General features: G+C 36.1%; 1 protein-coding gene across 13 annotated transcripts in view; it reads left to right on the forward strand.

The window, feature by feature from the left end:
* Pcmt (Protein-L-isoaspartate (D-aspartate) O-methyltransferase) overlaps nucleotides 1–25,015 on the forward strand; it is a 99,212-nt gene that overhangs the window by 46,903 nt on the left and 27,294 nt on the right. For 4 of the 13 annotated variants that reach the window (XM_081765011.1, XM_081765013.1, XM_081765012.1 and 1 more), the window contains one exon: nucleotides 21,056–21,392. The exons of 2 other annotated variants lie outside the window; for them this stretch is intronic. In XM_081765011.1, the coding sequence (XP_081621137.1) occupies nucleotides 21,056–21,200 (145 nt within the window). In that variant the 3' untranslated portion in view covers nucleotides 21,201–21,392. Of the gene's footprint in view, nucleotides 1–2,636; nucleotides 2,802–10,950; nucleotides 11,001–21,055; nucleotides 21,393–25,015 lie in introns of those variants that run through there. 7 more of the 13 variants (XR_014132184.1, XR_014132181.1, XR_014132180.1 and 4 more) reach the window with 5 other exon arrangements.

The raw sequence follows: 25,015 nt of genomic DNA on the forward strand, positions 1-25,015 counted from the left end.
TGTTTCAACTGAGTTGCGGTGCCTGATGTCGCATCTACGTGGTATGAACATTAGACAACAAAACTTTTAAAAGGTTGCAGGAGAAACTTCCAGTACTATCATGTTTTAGACTTCATGTTACAACTGTGGGACTTTAAATTGAGTAAACCGAAAAATGTAATTCTTTATGTTTCATTACAAACCTTTTCCTTGATGTGAGTAAAGATTATTTTTGAAGAGAAATTATCTGGACATAATAATGACTGATGCTACTAGATATACTATTAACTCGAAATAAGCTCGTAAATAGAGTATTTGCAGAAGTTTAAAGGAACTTGTAAAAATTAATAGAAGACAATTCTGTTCTTAATTTTTTTAGTACCTAGGTGGATTGGTTTGCTTTAATGCAATAGGGCTTCAATAAGTAACCTGTTTAATAGAACTCAATATACATAAGTTAATCATTTCTCATTCTTATCAGACGAAGTAAAGCTTGTAAAACCTATTTATTGTGTTATACAGATAGATTGCCATTTATTACTTTTCTCTTTTTAATGGAACTGAACACAACTAGTGTAATTTGAAAACTTTTATTTATTTACTAGTCTTCGTCTAGCTGGGGATTTTGTCTCCATATCCCACATTTGCTCGGCCTACGGCCTCGCACCTCATATTTCAGCCTTTGCTTCCGTTCTTTGCAAGACAAGAATAATTGCCATCCTTATTTTCCCCTTTCTCTTCGAATTTCCAAAAATCCTTTGGTGGTAATTTACGTCACAAATCCTAAACACTGTTAAAATTTCAAGTTTTTAGCTTAAGCGGTTTGGCCTAGGCGTTGATCAGTCAAGCCAGTCAGTCAGCAATCTTAAGGGATTTCGAAATATGATCATCTTATAACAGTTGCAACCCTCCTCCTTTTCTTCCCACCTTTTTCCTTCCTTCTAAATGAGACATTAAAAAACGCTTAAACACGTCTTGAATTATTATTTTAAATTAAAGCGCAAATACCACTTTTCATTTCTGTAACCTTAATGGATTTCGAGGTATGACCATCTTATTACAAGAATTGTAAGTCGTATCTTTTTCGTCCCTTCTAGGGGGAAATATCAAAAAACACTGAAACATGTTTTCAGTTATTTTAAATAAAAAGCCTAATTATCAAATTTCATGTCTAATCTTAAAGAGATTCCGAGGAAACATCAATTATAATAATTATAATTCTACCACTTTTTCTTCTCATCCCTTTTTCTTCCCTTCTAAGGCAAATATCAAAAACGCATATGCGAAATTTCAAGCGTCTAACCTTCAGAGATTGCGAGATACGGATATTTTAAGATAATAATTAGCCTTCCCCCCCGTCATCCGTGAATTTCCAAAAATCCTTTCATAGTGGTACCTTACGTCACAAATCCTATTCCTTGTCCAAATGTTAAGTTCCTGGCTTAAGCGGTTTGGCCTAGGCGTTAGATCAGTCAGTCACTCAGAACTTCTTCTTTTATATACATAGAGATCTTATGTATTTTTATGTGAAAATAACAAAGTTTTCTATATATGGTATCAAGTTACTTTTTATTTAATCAAATCCAGCAGGAAACCATTTGGCCACATAATTATATAAACAGCGCCAGTGATTATTGAAGCGTCAGATATTATATCAATAAACATTGAATGAAAGTTGTACCTTTTTTTTATCAGCTGTTTCCTATGTCTTTGGATCAAATGTTTATATGAAATGCTTAAGGTTCTTTCTTTCATTTGCACACACGGGTCAATGCGTGAAAATAGCTGTCGAATAACACCAGTTTGCAAAGGCCTAGGCAAAGAGAAAATACTTTTTTGTATGTATGTTTGTTTGTTTGTTTGTTTCAAAAAATGCTTATTGTAATTTAATTTCTTAACGTAACCAAAAAGCGCTATATATAGTAAAAACCAGAAATACTTTTCTGGTTCTAAGCTAGTCTACTAGCTAGTCTTAAATAGTTTAGCGTTATCTTTCAGGAGCGAGGCTATATGAGATGTGGGCCTTCAGCTTAATGTGGGTCCCAAACCACGTGAGCTCCTGTTGGGAATCGAAACCAGGTCTCCCACGCCAAAGGCGCGTATACTAATAGCTTAGCCACGAGGGAGCTCAAAAAAAAAAAAAGTTACGTGTGATTACACTTTTCCCATACAGGCTGTTTTTAGATGGAAAAGTTTAATTAGAAGCATACTTAGTCTGGTTTCAGGGATATATTTTTGCAATCTACTGTTTTAGAAATGGAAGTCTTGTACTTTGGTGTGATAATACACGTACTTAACTTAACTTAAAAAAAAAAGAAAAAAAGAAAAAAAAACTGAAAATGATGGTTGTAGAGCAGCTAAGCTCAAAGTGAACTAGGACTTAATCACAAATTCAATAGGTGTAAACTTTCTTTTTGCCAAAACGTCTTGATTTGATTGCATGTGATGTTGACAGATACACTAGATTCTTCATTGTGAGCTCTCATTCGCTGTATTAGTATCTCAAATTTAACTCAAAGGAACATCAGAATAGTCTACAATTCTTCTACTCTGTTCTTATTAATAGCAGCTAGAATGATGAGGCCACATTAATTAAATAGGTAATATTCAAAGTCCTTCTATAGCATATTATCCTTCAAATGTACTGGTCGTTGCAGATGCATTGTGTGTTAGTTGAGAAATATCCCGAGATGCAAGATGTCTGAAGTGTGCATTTGCTTGGAAAGAAACTGCATCGCAATTTTTCCCTCGAATGTAGTGGACTTCGAATGGTAGAAATTTCAAGTAATAAAAACGCTCTATCACTCAGTGTAGGTTACAAGGTACGTCACTCCATAACATCACTCAAAACTCACATATTTGCTCTTTTCATAAAGTGTGGTCTGTATCTGAATAAGTTGTGTTTAAAAGAAATCTTTTTTTATAAAATTTTCCTTTTGATGCTAAAGTTTAATTTTGTTAGAATAAAGTTTTTTTTTTTCTTTCTTTCAAATCGGTAAATTTGAAATGTGTCTCTTTCATATATATAATATTTTGTGCATTCATGATTTTGTTTTCTTTCTTTAATGTAATAAGATTATCTCAATTTGTATCACAAAGAACGATAAATCGAATTTTATGACTTCTTACTGTCTCTGACATTCACTGAAAATACGTGCGACTTTTCGCGGATTTGTGGTGTACGTCTTCGGGAAGAACATGTTGAAGACGTGGACCGTGAGATCTTGAAAATTCAAGTATTTTCGTGTATTTCAGATAATGAGAGGTGTAAAATTGTAAGTCTTGAAATTTATATGAAAAGATGTTTATTTATTTATTTGTTTTTTTTTTTTTTAAGAGTATTATCATTGTTAAAATGAATTGTTCAGTTTGCTTCTAACAAAGATTGTATTTTGGAAAAATTAATTCAAAGATGAAACTTTGAGTATCCTGTATGCAATTAGGTATACCATCTACAAGCTCATGGCAGGTAGTAATACTCGAAGTGTTCATTCATTACATATACATTTGTAAGGTCATGAGCTAAGTAATGCACTTTAAACTGGATTCATGTTTCACATACATAACACAAAATGTCTGCACAGCTAAAACATCATTTGTGTTTTCTGGATATACTTCACATATTCCGTCCAGTATTGAAAATAGTAATAGTGTGTCGTTCCCAGCAGACAAAAGCGCCAAAGCAGCATGAGAGAAAATATGGTAGATTTTACTTATTACAGGCGACAATTTAAGATTAGCTTTCTAAGAGGAACTGCCTCTTAATGATGTAATGCTTTTGTTAATTAATGAGAAGATGCGAACGTAATTAAGAATTAAAAGTAAAGTTATTACAAATTCTGTGTAATGAAGAAAAGTTTCCTCTAATAACTGAAGGATAAAAATGTTCTTTTTAAAAAAAAAATCAACAAAGTAATAATAATAATAAATCCAGTTGTAAAATAACCAGAGAAAATCCAATACTTAAGTTAGGGTAGAGAGGAAAAATCGCAAAAGTGTGATATGCTTCTTAATTAGTCAGATGTAAGTAACGCAACCCATTTTCTACCAACATTACCACAACTACCATTAAAGCTATTGTCGCAATTACATAGTAATTTAAGTAGTTATTTGTCATTTTCAGATTTCAAGTAGCTACTTGACTCAATAAACCAATTATTTCAGTTGCAAAGCATGTTAATAAAATTTGGAACAATACTTTGCTTACATAGCCTTGACCAGAAATGGATTGGCATTGGAATAGGGCGTATAGCTACTATTATCTATGTCAGCTACGTCCTGTGTCACCTGTGTAATTCTTGTACAGTTTAACGTAAATTAGACGTTTGCTATACTTAGAACAATTAATTGTAACAGTGCGAAACATTAATGTGGTCGTTCATGTATTCAAGAGCTCTCCGCTGATTTGCCGATTACTATAGTTTTGAGGAAAACGAAAAAAAAAAATATAGATCAAATGGCTTCGTACCAGTCAGTTACTTAGGAAGTGGAATGAAACAATATGATCTATGTCTTTTAACCCTCGGATGCATGTGTGGGGTCATTTTGACCCCAACATGCTTTTATTTCCTAGTATTACAAGGAAATCTCACTGAAAAATCCTGATGTTCTGTGACATCTAAGCAGGATGCTTCAACTACAAAAGAATGTAAACACATTTGTTTTGCAAGTTATTATTATTTATTTTTTTTACCATTTTTTATCATTACCCATCTATTACATATGTGGGGTCAATTTGACCCCAGTTTCAAAATAGTTTAGAAACGTTCAAAATAAAAAGTTTGGCCTGGATATAATGTTCAGCTATACCCAAAGTAGAGAAAATCTTTTAAAATCAGTATTCCCCGGTGGATAAGTGGTTACTCTCACCGCCTTGTAATCAAGGGGTCCCGGGTTCGATTCCCGGTGGGGACACATGTGATTCGGATCCCACGTTAAACTGTAGGTCCCGTCCTTAGGACGTCATCATCATCCCATGGAAGGCAATGAAAAACCACCATGGGCTCATCTTGCCCAGGGACCTTCGGGTCAAAGACCTGCCTTAGGGCAGAACAACAATCATCATCATTCGAATTATCGAGGGATGGTGATGAATCTTTTTGTAAAACTGGATATTTTTTATAAGTTTGAAATGGATAATGGTGGTGATGATGATGAAGAAGAAGAAGAAGATGATGCAAGGGATGAGCAAGCGTCTTTCGGTATGATTTCGAAGAATGGAATTGAGTGGAAAAGCAAACCACCCGGTGGTCACCAGACTGCTAGGCACAACATCGTAAGGAATGTACAAGGTCTCCCGCGGGGCTTTGTCTTGACGTCACCCAAAGATGCCTTTGATTTGTTCATTTCCCGTAACATTTTGGAGGAAATTGTGCAGTGCACGAATTTAGAAGGAAGAAGAGTGGCAGTGAAATCAGTGAAAAAGTGGACTGACCTAACATTAGAAGAGCTTCAGGCTTTTATTGGCATCCTTCTTATCGCAGGTACTGAGAGAAGTTGGGATGTTCCTATTCGCGAACTTTTTCTCAACAAATTCGCTAATCCGAAATACAAAGCAACTTTTGGCGTGAATCGTTTCGAAGATATCAGAAGACTGCTCCGGTTCGATGACAAGCGAACCCGCGCTTTGCGTCTGGAAACTGATCACATGGCTGCATTTCGATATATCTGGACACTTTTCATAGAAAATTGTCGAAAAGTTATGGTTCCCGGAGTTTTCCTCACGATTGATGAACAGTTAGTGCCTTTCCGTGGGAGATGCAAGTTTGTGCAGTATATGCCAAGTAAACCAGGTAAATACGGCATTAAGATCTTCTGGTTGTGTGATGCTGAGAACTTTTACGCAAAAGACGGTTTAGTGTACTTGGGACGACAGCCAGGGGAACCAGTTCAAACTAACCTCGCCAGCAACGTCGTGAAGACATTGTGCTACACGCTGCGGAACTCCGGCAGTAATATCACAACTGATCAGTTTTTCACAAGTTATGATTTAGCTAAGGAACTGTTGGTACAAAATGTAACTATTGTTGGTACAATAAAGAAAAACAGACGTGAAATTCCACCTGCGCTGGTCAATGTTAAGTCAAGACAGCCTAGCACATCACAATTCGTCTTCAATAAAGATGTTACCCTAGTAAGCTACGTACCGAAAAAGAATAAGAACGTCATTCTACTCAGCACCATGCATCATGACACAGGCGTGGATGAGGAAGATTCCAAGAAGAAGCCGGAAATCATAAAATTTTACAACCAAACAAAGAGTGGAGTTGACGCCATGGACAAATTGGTTCAAACATACACCTGTAGGAGACAGACGCGTCGCTGGCCAATGGCCCTCTTTTATAATGTAATCAACGTAGGCGCTCTCAATGCATACACATGCTACTTATCACAACATCCGGATTATCATTCAGGGATCAGTCACAAGCGCCGTGTCTTTCTAACTGAGTTGGCGAACGAACTGATTCTTCCTCACATCAGGCTGAGGTGCCACAGTTTGAACCTAAAGAAACCAGTGATTGATGCGATGAAACTCTGCGGTGTAGAGAGGGAAACAAAGGCATTGGCCCCTACATCTTCGAACAAGAGAGTAAGATGTCAGATCTGTACAAGGGAAGAGGACAGGAAGACATCACAGCGTTGCAGCAGATGTGAGAAGTATGTGTGCAAATTTCACAGTAGTGTGTTAGTAGTGTGTTCTGAATGTCAGTGATGTGTATTGATGTGACAAAGCCAAAACATGGGTACTTTCTTCATATTTAGTGTTGTTTTCCTTGCTCAAGAAATCTTTTGTTTCAAGTAAGATTATGGTGCTGAATTGCAGCTCGGATAAGTGTAAGTGAACTGTTACTCATATTAATATGAAGAAGAGTGAACTATTTTTAACTATTCGGAAAGCGAGGAAGAGGAAAACAGTTAAAATATCTGAACAATATTTGTAATTGGTTTATTCCTTATATTAATGAATAAAACGCGATAACCTGAACTATATACCTTGCCTAATGTAACCTAATCTAAACAAACTTAACATACCTCCGCATTACCTAACTTAACCAAACCTAACGTAATCTAATTAACCTAACATGCATACTATGTTATATTATTATCAACCAAATATTGCGTGGGGTCAAATTGACTCCACATATGTAAAAGTGTAGAAAAAAAGCGACATGCATCCGAGGGTTAAGATATTGGTCATCTTGTAGATTATCACTTCACACGACGGACGTCAAAATATGCAGGGACAGTAATATTTTAATGGCATTTATCATTTAATAATTTGTAGGTATTAGACCGCTACAACACAAATTATATTGTTCATGTGTTATTAATTCCAAGAAAGGAATATAAGCGGGCTTAGAAAGACCTCCTCATGGAATGAGTCTTAATTTTTAAAACGAACAATTAGTAATAATGAAATGAAGACTTAATATTCTTATTAAGCTGTTCAAGCATAAAAAGAGGCATAAAGGGACGATAATGAATGATAAAGTGAGATTAAACTAATGTTCGGAGGAATGCAACTCAGAAATTGAGTTGAGTTGATTTTAGTTTAGCGTCCCGTTCAGCAGCGAGGCTATATGAGACGTGGACCTACTGATTAACGTGGAATCCGAACCACATGAGCTCCCGGCGGGAACCGAACCCGGGTCTCCCACGCCAAAGGCGCGTACACTAACCGCTTAGCCACGAGGGAGCTCAAGCAACACAGAAGTGTCCATCGAAAAGTTTAGATGAGGATTTGAAGATTGAATCTGTGATTTAGAGTTGGAAAAAATGAAAAGAAATCTTTGAGTTTTACGTCCCACGGTTATGCCGGTTAGGCTAAAAGAGACGGTGATGATGAGTAATGAATGAAATGGTGGAATGAAGAAAGTGGGAGGAAACGGGAGAACCCGGATAAAACCCACGCACACGGTGTTTGTCCACCACAAAGTTCACTTGGCGGGGGCTGGGATCGAACCCGGGACCCCAAACACTAGAGGTGAACGCTCTACCACTGAGCGACCGCAGCCCCGTGATTTAGAGTTGGCTATACCACTGAGCTACAAGTGTAATGCAAGAATGATTTGAAGGGTTTTGCCCAGCGTATCGTAGTTGCGAAAACTTTAGACTTTGGTCTAGAATTTCCCGGGGGTTCGATTTCCGGTAATTGCTTTTAAAACATTGCCTGATTAGTGCGACTTGGAAAATTAATTTAACGCAAGTTTTAGCCCGATTTTATTATCCGGAATTGAGTTAGTTATAACAAGGGTATGTTAAGATTTAATAAATACACAATGAAGAACCAAATGTTGTAGCACACAAAGATATAATATGCTAGATAAAAGATTCTTTCCTTGGTATCCTCTATAGTGCTTATTTCATTTATGTATATCAACATTTTATGTATCTTGGATAGAAGATTATATATAGGAAATTTTTAGAATATATTTTTACAACTAGGAAAGCGTTACGTGTAGTATTTGTGTACTAACCATACAGGATCTTAATAAATGCTCCACTTTACCTGTATTTATCACAGAACCTGAAACCTATGTTCCGTAAATACCATTCAGACCTTGGAACTTTCAGATGAGGTCCAAAAAATATTAAATGAGCATAACAAGAACTGCTTCAATATGAACACCATTCCGTCTGTTATATAAAAAGAGCAGATTATAAACTAGTGCAGCGAACCTCGACTCTAATTAAATGGAACATCGATAACGATCTCAGAATATATATGAACTGGAAACAATAGACCTTCTTGTGGTCTCCGCAAATATTTCTATGCATACAATCATAACAATATCTTTTAGAACGGAACGAAGTGTGTTTAAAATCCAAAACTTAGTATTGATTCAGGCAAATTTTGATCAAACGTTACGTGCATGAATATACAACTTTATTAAAAATTAATATCTACAGAGCAGTATCCGACGATTTACTACATCTGGTAATGGTAACTTCCACATGAATCGAAGATAGGATTACTTCCTTCAGCTTCCTGGATAAGCATAGAAGTTTATGTACTACATACTTTTTTTTTTTAACTTTAGCTTTTTCCCCTGCCACTTTCAAAAAATCCAACGAAGATAAATGAAATAGTAATATCTAAAGAACAAACGCCGTAGGATATGGTTTCTTAATCTGTGGAATGCGTACCACTGGTAGTACGTGCGATTTATGGTAGTACGCCAGTTGAAAAGGTTGAGAACCCCTGCTGTAGGAAATATCAAGTTAGCACTTCCGTCTAAAATGTTTTGTGCAATTTTTCAGTATTGTTTGAAGAAAGAAAAAAGTACGTGATTTAAGGAAGATACAAAAAACACTATTTGAATTAAAGTGAAGCTGCTGTGCAGTGGAACTTTCGCTGCTGATGTCGCATATATGCAGCAGATAGAAGTCAGCAACATCATCAATATCCTAAACGAAGATGAGGGCCATAGGGAGATCTATCAGGTGGATTCGTACAAGTCATAATATAGTTTGGAATTTATCCATATCCATACATAGTCTGTTCCTTTTAACAGTATACTCTATTTGCTCGTTAAGTATACAACTAATAAGATTTTTCCCAAATATATTCCCGTCTAACCTATAGATTTTAGATAAAACTATTTGCAATTTTCTACTGTATACACTTCTTCGAACTTTGTTTTATTTATTAATCTCAACTTTGGAAAAGTTATTTGATTGCTTACTGCTATCCTTTTTTTTTCAGTGGGATCTGTATAGAGCTTACCCTATCTTCTGTTAATTTCTTTGCTTCTTCTTGTGGCATTCTCCATTGCTAGAGAATGTTGTGCATACTTGCATTCCATGTTCTACGTCTATTCCCTTCTGTGTTTTCATTCCTAGTCTCATCCTTCATTTTCTTTTCGGTAACCTCTCTTCTTTCATCCAGATTAAATATCCGCACCATCTGAGTTGAGTTTCTCTGATACCTGTTATATCTGTGGGTTGTTTAATCTCTCCCGCAGAACTTCAAAAAGTATTTGCTTTAATGTTTTAAAACTAAGTTATTGTTACGTTGGCATGAAATTCAAATCAGCAAGTGTAAAAGACGGTTATATACAGTGGTATTTCGGGTCCGTACACTATTTAAACCAAATTTTGACTCGGCGCACGAATGTACACACGTGGCTTTGACTTCATGTTTTTGACTTGCTAACAGCAATAGTTGTACTCAGGTTTGCGCGAAACATTTTTGACAGTTGCCCAACGTTATTATGGAATGGGATTCTCCATAATGTTGCGAATTGTGAATATGTTGCGAGAGATGATATGTTGCGAAATATTGAGCCCTCCATTTTGAGCATGTATCTTCGTAAAACAACATATCGTAGAACGTTTTAACAGAACTCTTAAACAAAGCATTTGGAAAAAAATTTAGTACTCAAGGAAATTATAAATGGATAGCTACATTATAAGAATTGTTTAATGAGTGTACATAGAACAATTGGTATATAGCCTGTAGAAGTTAATAAGAAAAAATTAATTCTTTTTAAGTTCGTTCTGGCGATGCTTTTGGAGCATTCTCAACTGGTTATTCTGCTAGAACAGATTGTTTATTTATTTATTTATTTATAGTATACGTTATAAAACTCTTAAACACTCTTGTCTAGCAGAATGTATCTATTGTTCGTCTCCTGACAGTGACGTACATCTACTTGTAATTCATTGGAAATGCCCAAACATTACAGTTTAAATAGCATTTCACCGATGAACTATCTAATCTCTGATAATTTTGGCATGCTTCTCGGTAGAACATCCATCTTCTTCTTTCTTTTTGAAATCAAAATTTTTATAATAATAAATATATTCATTTAACGCTACGTGACTATTTGTATTTTTTTTTCGAATATTTACATTACACGCGGTACAATTCATTTGTATTCCTTAGATTTGAGTTATTAAGCAATAATATATCCCTTGTATCGTTTGCTACGTGGAAAGTTCTATAAAGTTACATTTTGTTTTCTGTAGGTTTTCTTTTAAATCTATCTAATAACCCCAAGAACCTCGAAGCATCTGCTGTAAGTATATTTTTGTATTGGAATTTGTATCTTTTGCTAGAGACAGGACTCGAGAAATCTCTATGACGAGTACAGCTGTCACTTACACTCTTACAGTGAAAACTTTTCTGACTTATTGCTAGCACTTGGTTATTAAATAATCATTGTGTAGTTTGTATTGCTGTGTGACATATTAATTTTGTCAGCTCGGATTGTGGTATTTCGTTACAAAGATAAGATGTCTGGTATTAATTCCTTTGTACCCGTTTCATTTAGTAACTAAATAGCGTCATCAAATAAATATGTGGTGACGTAAGATAAAATTTTAAATATTTCCTACACGTTTTGTGCATGAAAATCAATAATGCATAGAGAAGAAAAGGAAATGAAGCGTGGTATGTTATTTTCTATCAGTGTTAGTTAATTAACTGATAGAGTAAATTTTTCCTACAAACGTGATTTTTTTCATTTTATATATATATTTTTTAAGCATGCACGAAGATGTGTTTTTGAATGTGAGTGTGCAATTGTGCATTTTATGGTACGAAAAATGGTTCGAGGTCTCATTTCTGTTAGCCAGTATTACAATGGTTCACTTCTGCGTTGTTTACAGTTAAGATCAAAATAAGATACTTTCGTAACTCTGGCCATATTAGATATAAAGGTCTTACTTCCTCGAAGTTTTGTTAGTCAAGTATCCTACCACTTCATTTCTTCATTGTCGATTTCTGCTGTTATGACGCCACAGTAGATACCCACAATAAATACCCACAGTAGATACCCAAGTCAACTTCCTCTGGCCTTCCCGAATGATGCATTTACCCGCTGTTACGTCTTGATACATTGTTGCCACACTGGGACCAGTACTTAATAACAACATCAGTTGAACACGATCCGTGGATCGATGAAAATAAAACTGACAGCTTTCTGGGAGGGGTTCATTTGTGGAATTTCCGCCACCGATTATAGCCTCTCAGCAATAATGAAACGGTGCAAAAAGTTTTAATTGGCAGCAAATTTGGCGTGGGTCTTATCATCCAACAACATGCCCAACACGTTCCTGCAGTACGTAGTCAGCTGAAAATTGTAAGAAGGAACGTGCCCCCAAACTGCTCAAACCCCCAATAGAGTGTGCACCATTAGGAGAATAGTAGCACAGGACAATCTCCCAGTGCAGAGAAGTTTGGCCATGTGACACGGTATCTCAAAAGGTATAGTTTCCAACAGATTTGGAAGAACCTTGCATTGGAAGCTCGTCACAAAACGCGTAAACACCGTCTCTCAGAGCGTCACATCCAGGAGAGGTTCACAAACACCAGGAATACCAGGGGACAAGTGGAAATGGGTGTGTGCTGTGGAAAAATCTTTTAGTTTAACGTGTGTGTACTAGGGACGAGGGGTAGCTCTACTTAGGCACGAGACTAACGAAGTTCAGTCCATTTTCTATCGTCAGACAAACTATAAGAGGTGTTCCGACTTGCTGCAGCACAAGAAAAAGTTTTCCAAAGTGTTTTTTAAGTGATGGCAGGATATTGCAGTAGGAGAACGCTACCGCTCGTCGAAGTGCCTTCCATGACCAAAATCAATGCAGCTGACTTCCAAGACAACGTCGTGGAACCCTCTGTATGACACACATCCACTACCTGTATGATGACGAGAACACAAGTGTTTGGTTGTGACTCGAGCCACACTCGATCATCCCAGGTGTTCTACGCAAGGAAGGCAGAAGAGACTGGAATTCGAATTATCTCATTTTCGTCTGTCCCTATGAAATCCCCGGACGCCTCACCAATGGACTACTGTGGGTTTAGACTCCTCAAACAGGCACTTGCTTGACGTTTTTCCCCATACCGTGCAGGGTTTTCGGAAAGTTACCAAAGCAGTTTAGTGAGACAGTCTCCTTCCTATCGTCAGTAGTGTACTACATGGAAACGCTGTCGGGTTACTGTTCGGGCCCATAGCTGTCACATGGAACACAATCAGTGATGAAGAAAGGGGATTTAGGGATCAAGTAAGTGTTTCAAGGCTGATTATCTTTGTCATAGAAAATCTTCTGTAGACAAAATGGCTTTGGATATCTCTAATAACCACACGTCTTTTCAGAAGTTGATAAGATAGAATGTGATAACAGAAAACTTACCAGGAAGTCCATACATGTGCTGTGGTAAGATATGTGTTATATTACAATATTAAAGCAGGGTTCCTACTGGTCAGGGAAGTCAGGGAAAATGGTGCAGATCAGGGAAATTCAGGGAAAAAAACTGGAAATCAGGGAAAGTCAGGGAAATTTTATAATATGTATTTTTCCTAACATTAATTGTACACCATTTTCAGCTTAGCCAACCATTACTGATCACAGTATGGGACGTTGGTCAGAGTTTTATGAGTGGTAAGTGGAATGTACGTATGAGCAATTGATTGTTATTTGTCTCTATGTTCTCATAGATAAATATTCACCGTTATTCATTCCTTATTTATTTGTCAACGTCATCCGCCACCTGTCATGAAAGTTAGGGAATTTCCTGTCAAAAGTCGGGGAAATAGATTTCTCCAGATCAGTAGGAACCCTGTAAAGAAATACGAAACGAAAATTGCGCAATGTGTAACAAGTCAGAAGAAATAGTAAATTTCCCATTAGCATAAAAATTCGTGCTTCATTCACACTGGACTTACTTTCCGTAACAAGTTTGCTAAGTCCAAGGCGGAAATGTGGTGGTCGGTAACTCGGGAACCAAAGGACACCACTTGGCCATGTTTGAAATGTTAGTAGACCTTAACACTTAAGTTTAACATGTGTATGAAATATCATGATGTACAGCCATGTCCAAAATGATTGCCGCATATCTATAACTGTCTTGTAAGAATATAATTTGATAATGATTTTGCAGGGTACTTTTAATACTGATACTGTGTGTATAATCAGGAAATATATATTTGTGGTAAATTTCATAGGAAAAGAATTATAAATACGAAAATGAGAATGAGTAAAACAAAATGTTGTTAAATGGACAAGAAAGTTTTATTATCGTTTTATTGTTTTTATTTACTGCTCATTTGACATGAAATTTGCCACATACATGTCTTGGCCGATTATACACACACTAACATTATAAGAAATACCGGGCCAATTCGTTATCAAATTATATTCCTACAACAACATATTTATAGACATGCGACAATAATTTTAGACATGAGTGTACAGGTCTTCGGTTCTTGAATTATTTGCTACCGTACTTGCGATTTGGACTCAAAATAAGTCAAAGTCCTAACTTTGATGGCAAATAACTCGAAAATCAAACAACTGCACACCATAATATTTCATATACGTACTAATCACATAAATGTCTACCGTCATGCCAGAATTCATCAAGAGCAGATGAGTTCAATTTTTTTTCTTCGAAAATTTGACCACATTCAAATTCCAGCTTGGATGGCCGATAACTCAATAACCGAAGGACCTTATCTTACCATATCTGAAACGGTGGTGGACTTTGATGGACATATTAATTATTGAATTGATTTTTGGCTTTGGACTTATTGGCCATCAGATTTAAGATTTTGACTTAAAAAAGTAAGCCCAAACCCCAAATTTGATAGTTCATAACTTGAGAACAAAAGATCTGTACACCATAATATTTCATATGCCTACTAATTTCATAAAAGTGTAACATCGTGCCAAATTTGGCCAGAAACGGGTAAGTTCCATCAATCGCATTTTACTGTAAGTCTTGATTTCACTGAGATCAATCTAACTTCGGTGCCCAATAACTCGGAAACCAAAGATCTGTACACCGTAATATTTCATTATATATATATATATATATATATATATATATATATATATATATATATATATATCTTATACTCAGGTATATATATGATCCTTTTGTACGAATATGTACAAAGCTCGTCAAGTTTGGGCAAGATGGAATGGGTTTCTATCGATGTTTGTTTTGTGTTTTATGTCACTTACTTCCAACTCAAATTTGATGGTCAAAACCCGAGGGCCAATGGTCTGCATACTTTAGTATATCATGTGCTTACTGATCCCGTCGCGGTGTATCATCATGTCATGTTTAGTGAAGATCGAGTTAGTATCGTTGATAGTATTCCATATAAAAATGTCCTTTCACTAAGTTGAACCCCAAATTTAAGAGCCAAAATCTTAGGAACCAGAGACCTGCACATCATATTTGAAATGTGTACTAAGCTTGTGAAGTTCTATCGCCATCCCAATTTTGATCAAAATCGTATAACTTTCATTGATCACGTACGATATATACCATCCTTGTGATTGATTTTTTTTTTTCAAAAGAAAAATCAAATTAAGGACGATGGGAAACAAGTAAATTAGGCTCTATAACAGAAATGTTCAGATTATTTTGAGTGTGATCCTTTTGTAATGATCTCAGAAAATCATAATACTAGCTTACTTTAAAAATCGGTTAGTTGGATCAGTAAGCAAGCAAAATACATTTCTGACTTTTTATTATTTGTAATAGTAATATTTTGAAGATTTTTAAATTTACTTCTTCGTTCCACTTATTAATGCATAGCTAATCATACATTTAAAAAAATGGTATTAACTACAATTTTCTGCTTGCATTCCGTCTTTTGAGATTTTTCGAGCCCTGTACAAGGAAATTATAAAGTTGACAGTGAGTAGTTATTTGTAAATAAGCTGCTAGAAAACATACAGTTATGTACACTATGTGATCAAAAGTATCCGGAGCTTAGCTGAAAATGACTTACAAGTTCGTGGCGTCCTCCATCGGTACTGCTGGAATTCAATATGGTGTTGACCCACCCTTAGCCTTGATGACAGCTTCTACTCTCGCAGGCATACTTTCAATCAGGTGCTGGAGGGTTTCTTGGGGAATGACAGCCCATTCTTCACAGAGTGCTGAACTGAGGAGAGGTATCGATGTAGGTGGGTGAGGCCTGGCACGAAGTCGGCGTTCCAAAGCATCTCAAAAGTGTTCTATAGGATTCAAGTCAGGACTCTGTGCAGACCAGTCCATTACAGGGATGTTACGGTCGTGTAACCACTCCGCCACAGGCCGTGCAGTATAAATAGGTGCTCGATCGTGTTGAAAGATGCAATCGCCATCACCGAATTGCTCTTCAAAAGTGGGAAGCAAGAAGGTGCTTAAAACATCAATGTAGGCCTGCGCTGTGAAAGTGCCACGCAAAATAAGGGGTGAAAGCCCCCTCCAAGAAAAACAGGACCACACCATAACACCACCACCTCCGAATTTTACTGTTGGCACTACACACGCTGACAGATGACGTTCACTGGGCATTCGCCATACCCACACCCTGCTATCGGATCGCCATATTATGTACCGTGATTCGTCACTCCACACAACGTTTTTTTCACTGTACAATCGTCCAATGTTTACGCTCCTTACACCAAGCGAGGCATCGTTTGGCATTGACCTGCGTGATGTGTGGCTTATGAGCAGCCGCTCGACCATGAAATCCAAGTTTTCTTACTTCACGCCTAACTGTCATAGTACTTGAAGTGGATCCTGATGCAGTTTAGAATTCCTGTGTGATGGACTGGATAGATGTCTGCCTATTACACTTTACAACCCTTTTCAACTGTCGGCGGTCTCTGTCAGTCAACAGACGAGGTCGGCCTGTACGCTTTTGTGCTGTAGTGGGCCTAGGGATGTTTAGGAGTGTGGAAATCTCGCGTACAGACTTCTGACACAAGTGACACCCAATCACCTGACGACGTTCGAAGTCCGTGAGTTCCGCGGAGCGCCCCATTCTGCTTTCTCACGATGTCTAATAATTACTGAGGTCGCTGATAATGAGTACCTGGCAGTAGGTGGCAGCACAATGCACCTAATATGAAAAACATATTATGTTTTGGGGGTGTCCGGATACTTTTGATCACATAGTGTATGTTATTATTTGCAATTATATTATGTTTATGTTTGAAGTTACTTTGTAGATAGCTGGTATTTCATAAATTTCCTAACCCGTTTATCTTTAGTTGATATTATCAATAGTATATACAATACTTATTCAAAGTTCCTACAAATCTGGAAAGTTGGCGAATTTATTTGTAAAACTCAGTTAAGGAGATGCTTGTTTCAGTTTCGCAAACACTAGTGAATGTAGAGGAACTTGTTGCTGAATTGACAGAGAATCGAATTCTATAATGTTACATACTCGCTGATAATGTATGTGAATGAGATTATTGAAATCTTTTGCTTACTATCAACTTAAAGGCTTCACTAACAATATTCAGAGAATAATGAATTGGCTTTGTAAAAATAATTGCTTACAAGTGTCTTAAATACAGAATACTGAACTAAGGTTTTTCAAGAAAGGAAATCTAAAATTAATTTAAAAAATGTAAAAATTACAAACTATAACCTTATTAATAGTTCCTAATTATTTATTTAAGAAAAGAGAAATATATATATATATATACTTCGTTATGCATGGTATTTCCATCTCGCCGTTACAGCCTTAGGTGGTCTTTGGCCTTCCCAACAATTTGTCTCTATTCCTTTCTGTATAACATGTTATTTCGTCATCCTTTCACTTTCATAGTCTTTGTCATTCATTATAACATCCGCCCATCCACAGGGAGTCTTTCTTCATATACTTTCTTGAGCATTGCCGTGTCTGCATCCTAGCCACTGTATTCTCTGTACTTTAATGAATTTTATTATGTCTTGTTTTTTATTTAATGTGTAGAGTTCATCGTTGTATCCATATTCTCCATTTGCCATCTTCCTTCACTTTTTTTTTTTTCTTAACTGTCCTTGATTCTCTTCGTCTTTCGTCGTAGGGCCTACGTTTCTGACTTATATGTCACCATTGGTTTAACCAATATTTCGTATTCGATATTTTTGCTGTTTTGGATGTTAGCATAATGTGCTTTATTTCCTGACTATTCTATTCTGGATAGATGTATTGATTCAGTTGTTTCTATCGATTAGGCTTTCTAAATATTCGAACTTTACTCCCTCAAATTCCTTTCCTCCGATGTTCGAACTTCTTGTATCTATTTTCTTTTCTGTAACGATTCGTTTATTTAAAGTTTTTTAACGTTTGTTTCCAGTTCTTCATACATTAGAACTAATCTCTCTTCCTGGTTATAATTGCTGCATCATCTGCATATGCACATATTTGGCAAGGCTTTTTGTAAATATAACTCTCTGATGGATGTCTTTAACAGGCTGGTGCAAAACCAAGATAAATAGTGTTGATAAGCTATTTCCTTGTTTCGCTCTTTGATTAAAATAAGAGATGTCAGTTAATTTGTTGTTGATTTTTCACCCTAGCTTGTGTGCAGTCCATGGTCATTTCTATTTACTTAATTTCAGTGGGAATTACCGTACTTTTATTTGTTCGGAAACTTGTTCTATTATCCTATTATTTCTTCCGATATCTTCTTGATTCTGTCGTTCAGAATATTGGAGAAAAATCTTATAGACAGTATTCAGGAGAGTGACGCCTCTGTAATTTGAGCAATCTGTATTTTTTTCTTCCTCGTTTTATATGGACAGATTATCTCGATCTTCCAGATAGCCGGCATCGTTTCTTTTTCCCATATTTGTTGAATCAGCTTAGTTATTGCTTCTATTATTTCCTCTTTTCCATTCTTTATCAATTCGATTGTGATGTTATCATGACCAGGGGCTTTTGTTATTCTCCATTCTGTGTATGAATTTTCCCCACATCTTCTGTGTAGGTGGGTGGCTGTGTCCGCTTTAATCTTCCTATTGTCATCTTCTGTCTCCTATTTTGTTCGATTCCGTTTCTTTATTCCTATCTTGTTCATTGTTTAGCAGTTTTTTGAAAAGCATAATCAATATTTAAAACTTAAAACACCGTTACCAGTTTGTTTCGTATACATGAGCTTTCTAAAATAGTTCGATTTGCTCTTCGAATTTTCTAGATTTTCCTTCCTGTCACACAGCTAATTCGTAGTAGTGTAACTCATTCACGATATAATTATTAATTTGCATACTTTATTGAATTCAAATCAGTGAAGTTGAAGCTTTAGTCAGTCTTCTTTATCGTGACGGGCACAAATGGCGAAGTTGCTGATGTGTCCCCATTCCTCCCTCTCCACTCACTCAGTCAGTCAAGTACAGTGGGGCATAAAACAGTGATTGATTTATATTTCTTTGATCAGTTAGTAAGTATTATAAAGAATGTGAAAAATTAAGGAAAACTATAAAGCTTCATGAGAATCTTGTTCTCAAAGTATGTATCAGTGGACCTTCTTTCCACATAATAAATATTAAGCTCAAAAATTACGTAAGACGAACAACATTTATTTTTAGTAATTATTTCCTTCAAAATAAGATTAAAAATTAGTTTGTTCCAGTAAAATATTATTACAATAAAACAAGATGCACAATTGAACTAAACTATATGTTTTAATACCTAACATTTAGTGTTTAGTTGTAGAATGAACCATCACTTTAAGTACTTTACCGCCGAATTTCGCCATATTAAAATAATAATAATAATAATAATAATAATAATAATAATAATAATAATAATAATAATAATATAGTTAAGTCTCAGTGATCAAATTTTAATTGCTGTTACTACGCAAATAACAACTGTTCTGTCAAAATTTGAGATTTTTCCAGATGTCCCTTTTGAGATATTTCAGGTTGAACATAGCTGATTTTCGAAAATTCGCAACAGAAAGAGAGGATGATCTTTTCAGATGTCAATGTCAAACTCTTTTAGTAAATAGTATACCACAAAACCTGTATTTAAAAAAAAAAAAAAAAAAAAAGTTTTATGTTTCTCTTTAAAATTTTAAATCTCAGATGATAAGTTGCGTTTCTGAAACTTTTAAGATTCAAAAAGTGTTTTCAGGTATTCAATGTGTAGTAAACTTAATTTTGCACAGAACATAAAATGTACATTTAATTCTCTTTCAAATTATTTTTGTTTGAAATCGACGTCTTAATATCTTCAAAAGTAACGGTTCTACAGCGTTTATCGCTAACCCTTTGTATAGCAAAATTGGGCTATACAAAATGGCGGCTCAAAACAATATATATATATATATATATATATATATATATATATATATATATAACTACTTTTCAACTTTGTAAATATAGTACAACTTGTGTACAAATACTGAAAAATAATAAATTTTGTCAGCGACTGTCATTGGTGCATTTGATATGGATTAAGCATTCGGCATATGGGAACACACTGACAGATGCATAGATTCGAAAATTGACTATCGAACTAGATTTTTGAAGTTCCAAAAAGTGCTGTATGTAAAGAATGGAATAACAAGGAATCAAATAATGGAAGTGTTGTAAAACTAAGCGGGATGAGAACATAAATAGGTCCCTGTGTTGCCTATATCTCTACGTGGTAGTGTGCGAGACACTAACACTACATCTTAACATCTTTCAAATGGATCAGGTTTGGTTTTGCCGCCTTAGACCCAAAACCATGTTTTTGTCGTTGTAAATTCGGTCAGGAAAATTCTCGTAGCTCCGCGTAGCGTAGCATACTCTTACCTTTGGTGCGAGCAATCCCGGTGGGGACACTCGGTAGAAAAGGTGTAACAGCTTTTTTAGGCCAACCAACCTGAGTGAAGTTTTTCCCTTGGTTTCCCTCATTTACACTAGGAAAATGTCGGGATAGTATCTATACAAGTCCCAAGATGCTTTCTTTCTCCCCCCACCCTTTCCCGGATAATGTGCTCGCTGAGGGGCGTTCTTGGACTTAAGGCCGTAGATGCTGGTGATGGCCCGAAATACGTATAAATAAATAAATAAGTATGGAAAATTTTCTGTTTGTGAAATTCTATAACGCCGGTAATTTATATTTGCAATATATCAGTTTACATGTTACTTCAACAGTGCTTCATAGTTGACACTTGCACAGTAGTTGTATGTTTAACGAGGCAAAGAATGGGAAAAACAGTCTATCACGTTGTCCTTGTTCATATCGGTAGATTTTTTCTTTCTTTTTGTACTATGCTTTTCTTCTGCTTATTCGAACACTTATCTTCTCGTTCTTATTATTGCATACAGCTTTTCTGTTGCATTTTTCTCTTTCAGACATAATTCTACCATCACCACCACCACTACTACTACCACTGTTTCTGCTTTGAACGAAGAGAAAGCTTCTGTAAACACCCAAGGGAAATTAGTAATGAGCATTGTTTTACTGTTGGCTGCACTCGTCTGTTCATTTCACTTTTGAAATTTTAAACGGTCCAGCGTAGTCTTCTGTTTTCTTATTTCAATTGTTGCACTTTATTGTACAATTATGTTTTCTTTTCTTTTTTTTTTTTTCTAATATTTATAGAATGAAATAGGAAAATATGCTGAAGATCCATATGATCAAAATGGCATCTGTAAAGTGTCAGTCATAATAAAGCAATAGACGCGCCAAGGAGTTCTTATTATTAACAGTAGTAGTATGGAATTTGTAATAGATTTTAAGAAAATACTGCGCAATGTAATATTTATTTATTTGCAGTGTAAAGCATAGTGTAAACTTCTTACGTGTATACTAGATGGATAGGAGTGTATTCCTTATAAGTCGTTGAATGATGAAAAGATCTCTCAGAAAGTCCTAATTAAACATGTGTTGGAAAACGCGATCTCGCATATTTATAAGTTACTGATGCAATATGTACAGTCATCGACAAAAGAACAGCATATTTTATGTGCAGACTGTATATAGAATATGCTATTTTGTTTTCTTGTGACTGTCAAAGAAGAAAGAAACTTGCCGTTGGCCTGGCGGGTATTAAGGATTTTCATCTCCCGTTTGGTGGTTGCTCTATCAAGTCCATGACCAACAATACGATAATCCTTTCTGTATTAGTCCAGGTCACCCAAAATATGGCCCACGTTCATGTGGGTTTCTGTGCAGTTTCCCTTAGACAAAGCTGTTCGGTTTATATTCGATCGATTTGATAACGCTGCTGTTGCACGTGTAGTTGTACCAGAAACATAAAACCGGTGTCATTATCACTGCGTCTCAGCTTACAGGTGTTAAGAGTGTCGTGTTGGTGCTAGTGAAACGGCGCTAAAGTGAAGGTTATTGATAGGGTACTTCATGACATTCTTCCTCTGCATATTTTTCGTGCATCCAAATAGTAAAACAGTATCGGGAAAACTTGTAACCATCGGAGTGACCACTGCTAAAGACATTGTGGTTAGTAAACACAAATGAGGCCCATGCAGAAACATTCGAGATAATAAGGGGCTCGTTGAAGTACCAGGGAATGTGTTTCTGAGGTGTTTCGTGAAGTTCATCGACTGGCAGGATAGGAAAATCCACGCCCTAAAATGATATGGCCCAGGGGTTAAATCTGACACAGTCCACTGTCAACCACAATCTCCATGAATTCACAGAATCCGTAGGTGCTACATTGGTGAACAAAAGATAGACTGTCGCAAATAGTGGTTAAGATACTTGGAAATGGGCGAAGGGGTCAAATTGAAAGACTGTTTTCAGATTGGACGAGGCCCACATTTATCTCACGCATATTGGTATGATTCGGTATAGTGATGCTTCTGACAAATGATGTACCGAGTTTCACTGGCGATAGAGAAAAAGTTTCTCCCAGAAAATAGTGAATGAAGTTTTTTTTTTTTTTTTGTTATTGTTGCTGTACGTAATGGGGCGTACGCAGTGGGTTGGATCTTTTTTTCTAAAGAAGTGATTTCTCTAAACATTAAAAGAAAACACTTGTATTTACGAAATAGATATTTTAGTTTAAAAGAGTGAAACAAGATGAATTATATGAATTAAATAGGTAATACAATCAACACAGGGCAGCACATGCTAATTTCTTCCATCTATTTAATTTTTACGCTTGCGTTCGCAGTCAATCAGAACGAGTAGAACAACGTATTTGTGGTGAGTACCGGCTTCTTTTTAGTAGAAAAAAAGCACTTCATGATTGAAAGCGAAGTGGACAAAAGTGGAGAGCGCTGCCTGCTTTCAGGATCCCAAGCTATCGGAAAGACATCATTCATATGTACGGAATCAGCAATAACCAGGTGCGGATGATCCCATGGACACAGCGTCCACCCATCTCTTCCGCTTCTATCATGACATGAAACAGGAAACGGGAATCCATGTTATTTCATTTCATGGCACTCTTGGCAAAAGCTCTGACGCCAGCCCAATGGATTTCTTCGTATTTAGACTATTAAATTGACATCTATAACATCGCACTCATTGCCTAAGGAATGGAATGGAATTCCTATGCCTTGTACTCCAACGTAGTTTGTTGCAGTGAAATTTCTGATTTCGAGCGATAGTCCATAATATTAATTATCTGATAGAACGTAGCCAGGGGTGGCGGCACGGCTTTTCATGGGGTAAGTACATTTTGAAAATCTGTTAGATATAAATCGAACAACCTTCTGTAGTGCTCTAAAACCTGAAATTAGTATGTTAATTTAATCTGTCTGTGAATATATGAATCGTTCAGCAATAATTTAAGTAGTAAAATGGCTTTACATAGAAAAAAAAAAAAAAAATTCGGGCATTCTTGGTTTAGAAGTGCATTCCCTAAACATACTGACCATCCATTTTTCTGGAAATTTGTGGAGGTAATCAGATGATGATGACTATTTTAGTTGACTAATCTTTGACTGCTTCATGTATTCGGTTATTTAAATTATTCACACACATTGACTACCAGTAACACAAGACAACGATGGAAATCACAAAAGAGCAAATGTGTGGTAAATGAAAAATTGAGATTCATCCGCGCCAGTTTAGTGGCCAGCTCCGTCTAAATAGCGTGTATTTTCATAATTGCGCAGTGCCATCAAGAGATTTTCAAAGATGAAATGAAAGTTATTAAAAGGATTAAAAAAAAAGATAGATATTGTGTACACTTCGCCCAGCCTCTAAAACTTTCCTAGGTCTTACAGTGCTTCGAGTGTGTCAGTTAAAATGCACTATATTTCAACATAATTATTCATTGCTTCTCACTCCACCCTGTGTTCTTGTCATAAGTTTTATTAAAATGCAAAAATCAATAAGGTAAGTACTTTACTTAAATATATAACGTGAGAGGTCTCAGTAGAAAATCTGGGAAAAACATATTGAGTAAAGAAATCAGTTAATTTAATTTTATGCTCAGATGCGGATACCTCAGTATAATATTACAAATCGTGATTGAAGTATTATAATGAAAACTGAAATTGAAATATCGATTATAATTCAGAATAATCGATATACCACACAGAATTTTAAGGTTAAATAAATTGTAGTAGTTGTTTGTAAGCTTTAGTACATTCAAAACTTAGTATTGAATCGAAGCTGATAATAGTTTTTATGATATTCAATCATTTCAAGAGTAAAAGGCTAGATAGTGTCTTGTGATACGATATTTAGCTAGTCATCACTTTAAAATGTACTTTCTTTTATTTGTCAAATATTACAGTGTATACGGTATTGATTAGTCCAGAAACTTCAAGCGTACATCTAGCGACTATAACTTCGAACAAGTGGGAAAACTGATAAAAAAGCTTCACCATAATGATTCATATGTCCACCCATTTTCATCGTATTTTTTCAACCGTTCCACGAGAAGGTGTCAAAAAGTTCGTGCAATCATCTAGAAGAAATCCATTCTGGAGAACTCTGACACCATGATGGTATTAGTCTTTCTCTACGTAGTCACCGTGCCTAGCGGCACATTTTTGCCAGCGGTTCTTCACTTTCCGTAAGCCCTTTTGTAAAAGTCTGCAGTTTAGCTTTGAAATCACAGTTCAACCTCAGAAATGATGTCATCTCTACTGTCAAAGTGGCATCCTTCGAGTTGACCCTTCATTTCTGGGAAGAGAAGGAAGTCATTTTGTACTAGGTCAAATTAGTATAGGGATGGGGCAATATCTCGTATGCAAATTCCACTGCCTTTATCATGGATCATGGCTGGAATGAACTGGTACATTATCTGCCAACAGCAGCACCGCTTTTGTGGCCAATTTACGACATTTCTTCTTCAGTTCCTCTCGTAACTTAGTCAAAAAATGGAAACTTAG

The sequence above is a fragment of the Thermobia domestica genome, chromosome 7 (assembly GCF_964235325.1).
Source record: "Thermobia domestica chromosome 7, izTheDome1.hap1.1, whole genome shotgun sequence".
Lineage (NCBI taxonomy): Eukaryota > Metazoa > Arthropoda > Insecta > Zygentoma > Lepismatidae > Thermobia > Thermobia domestica.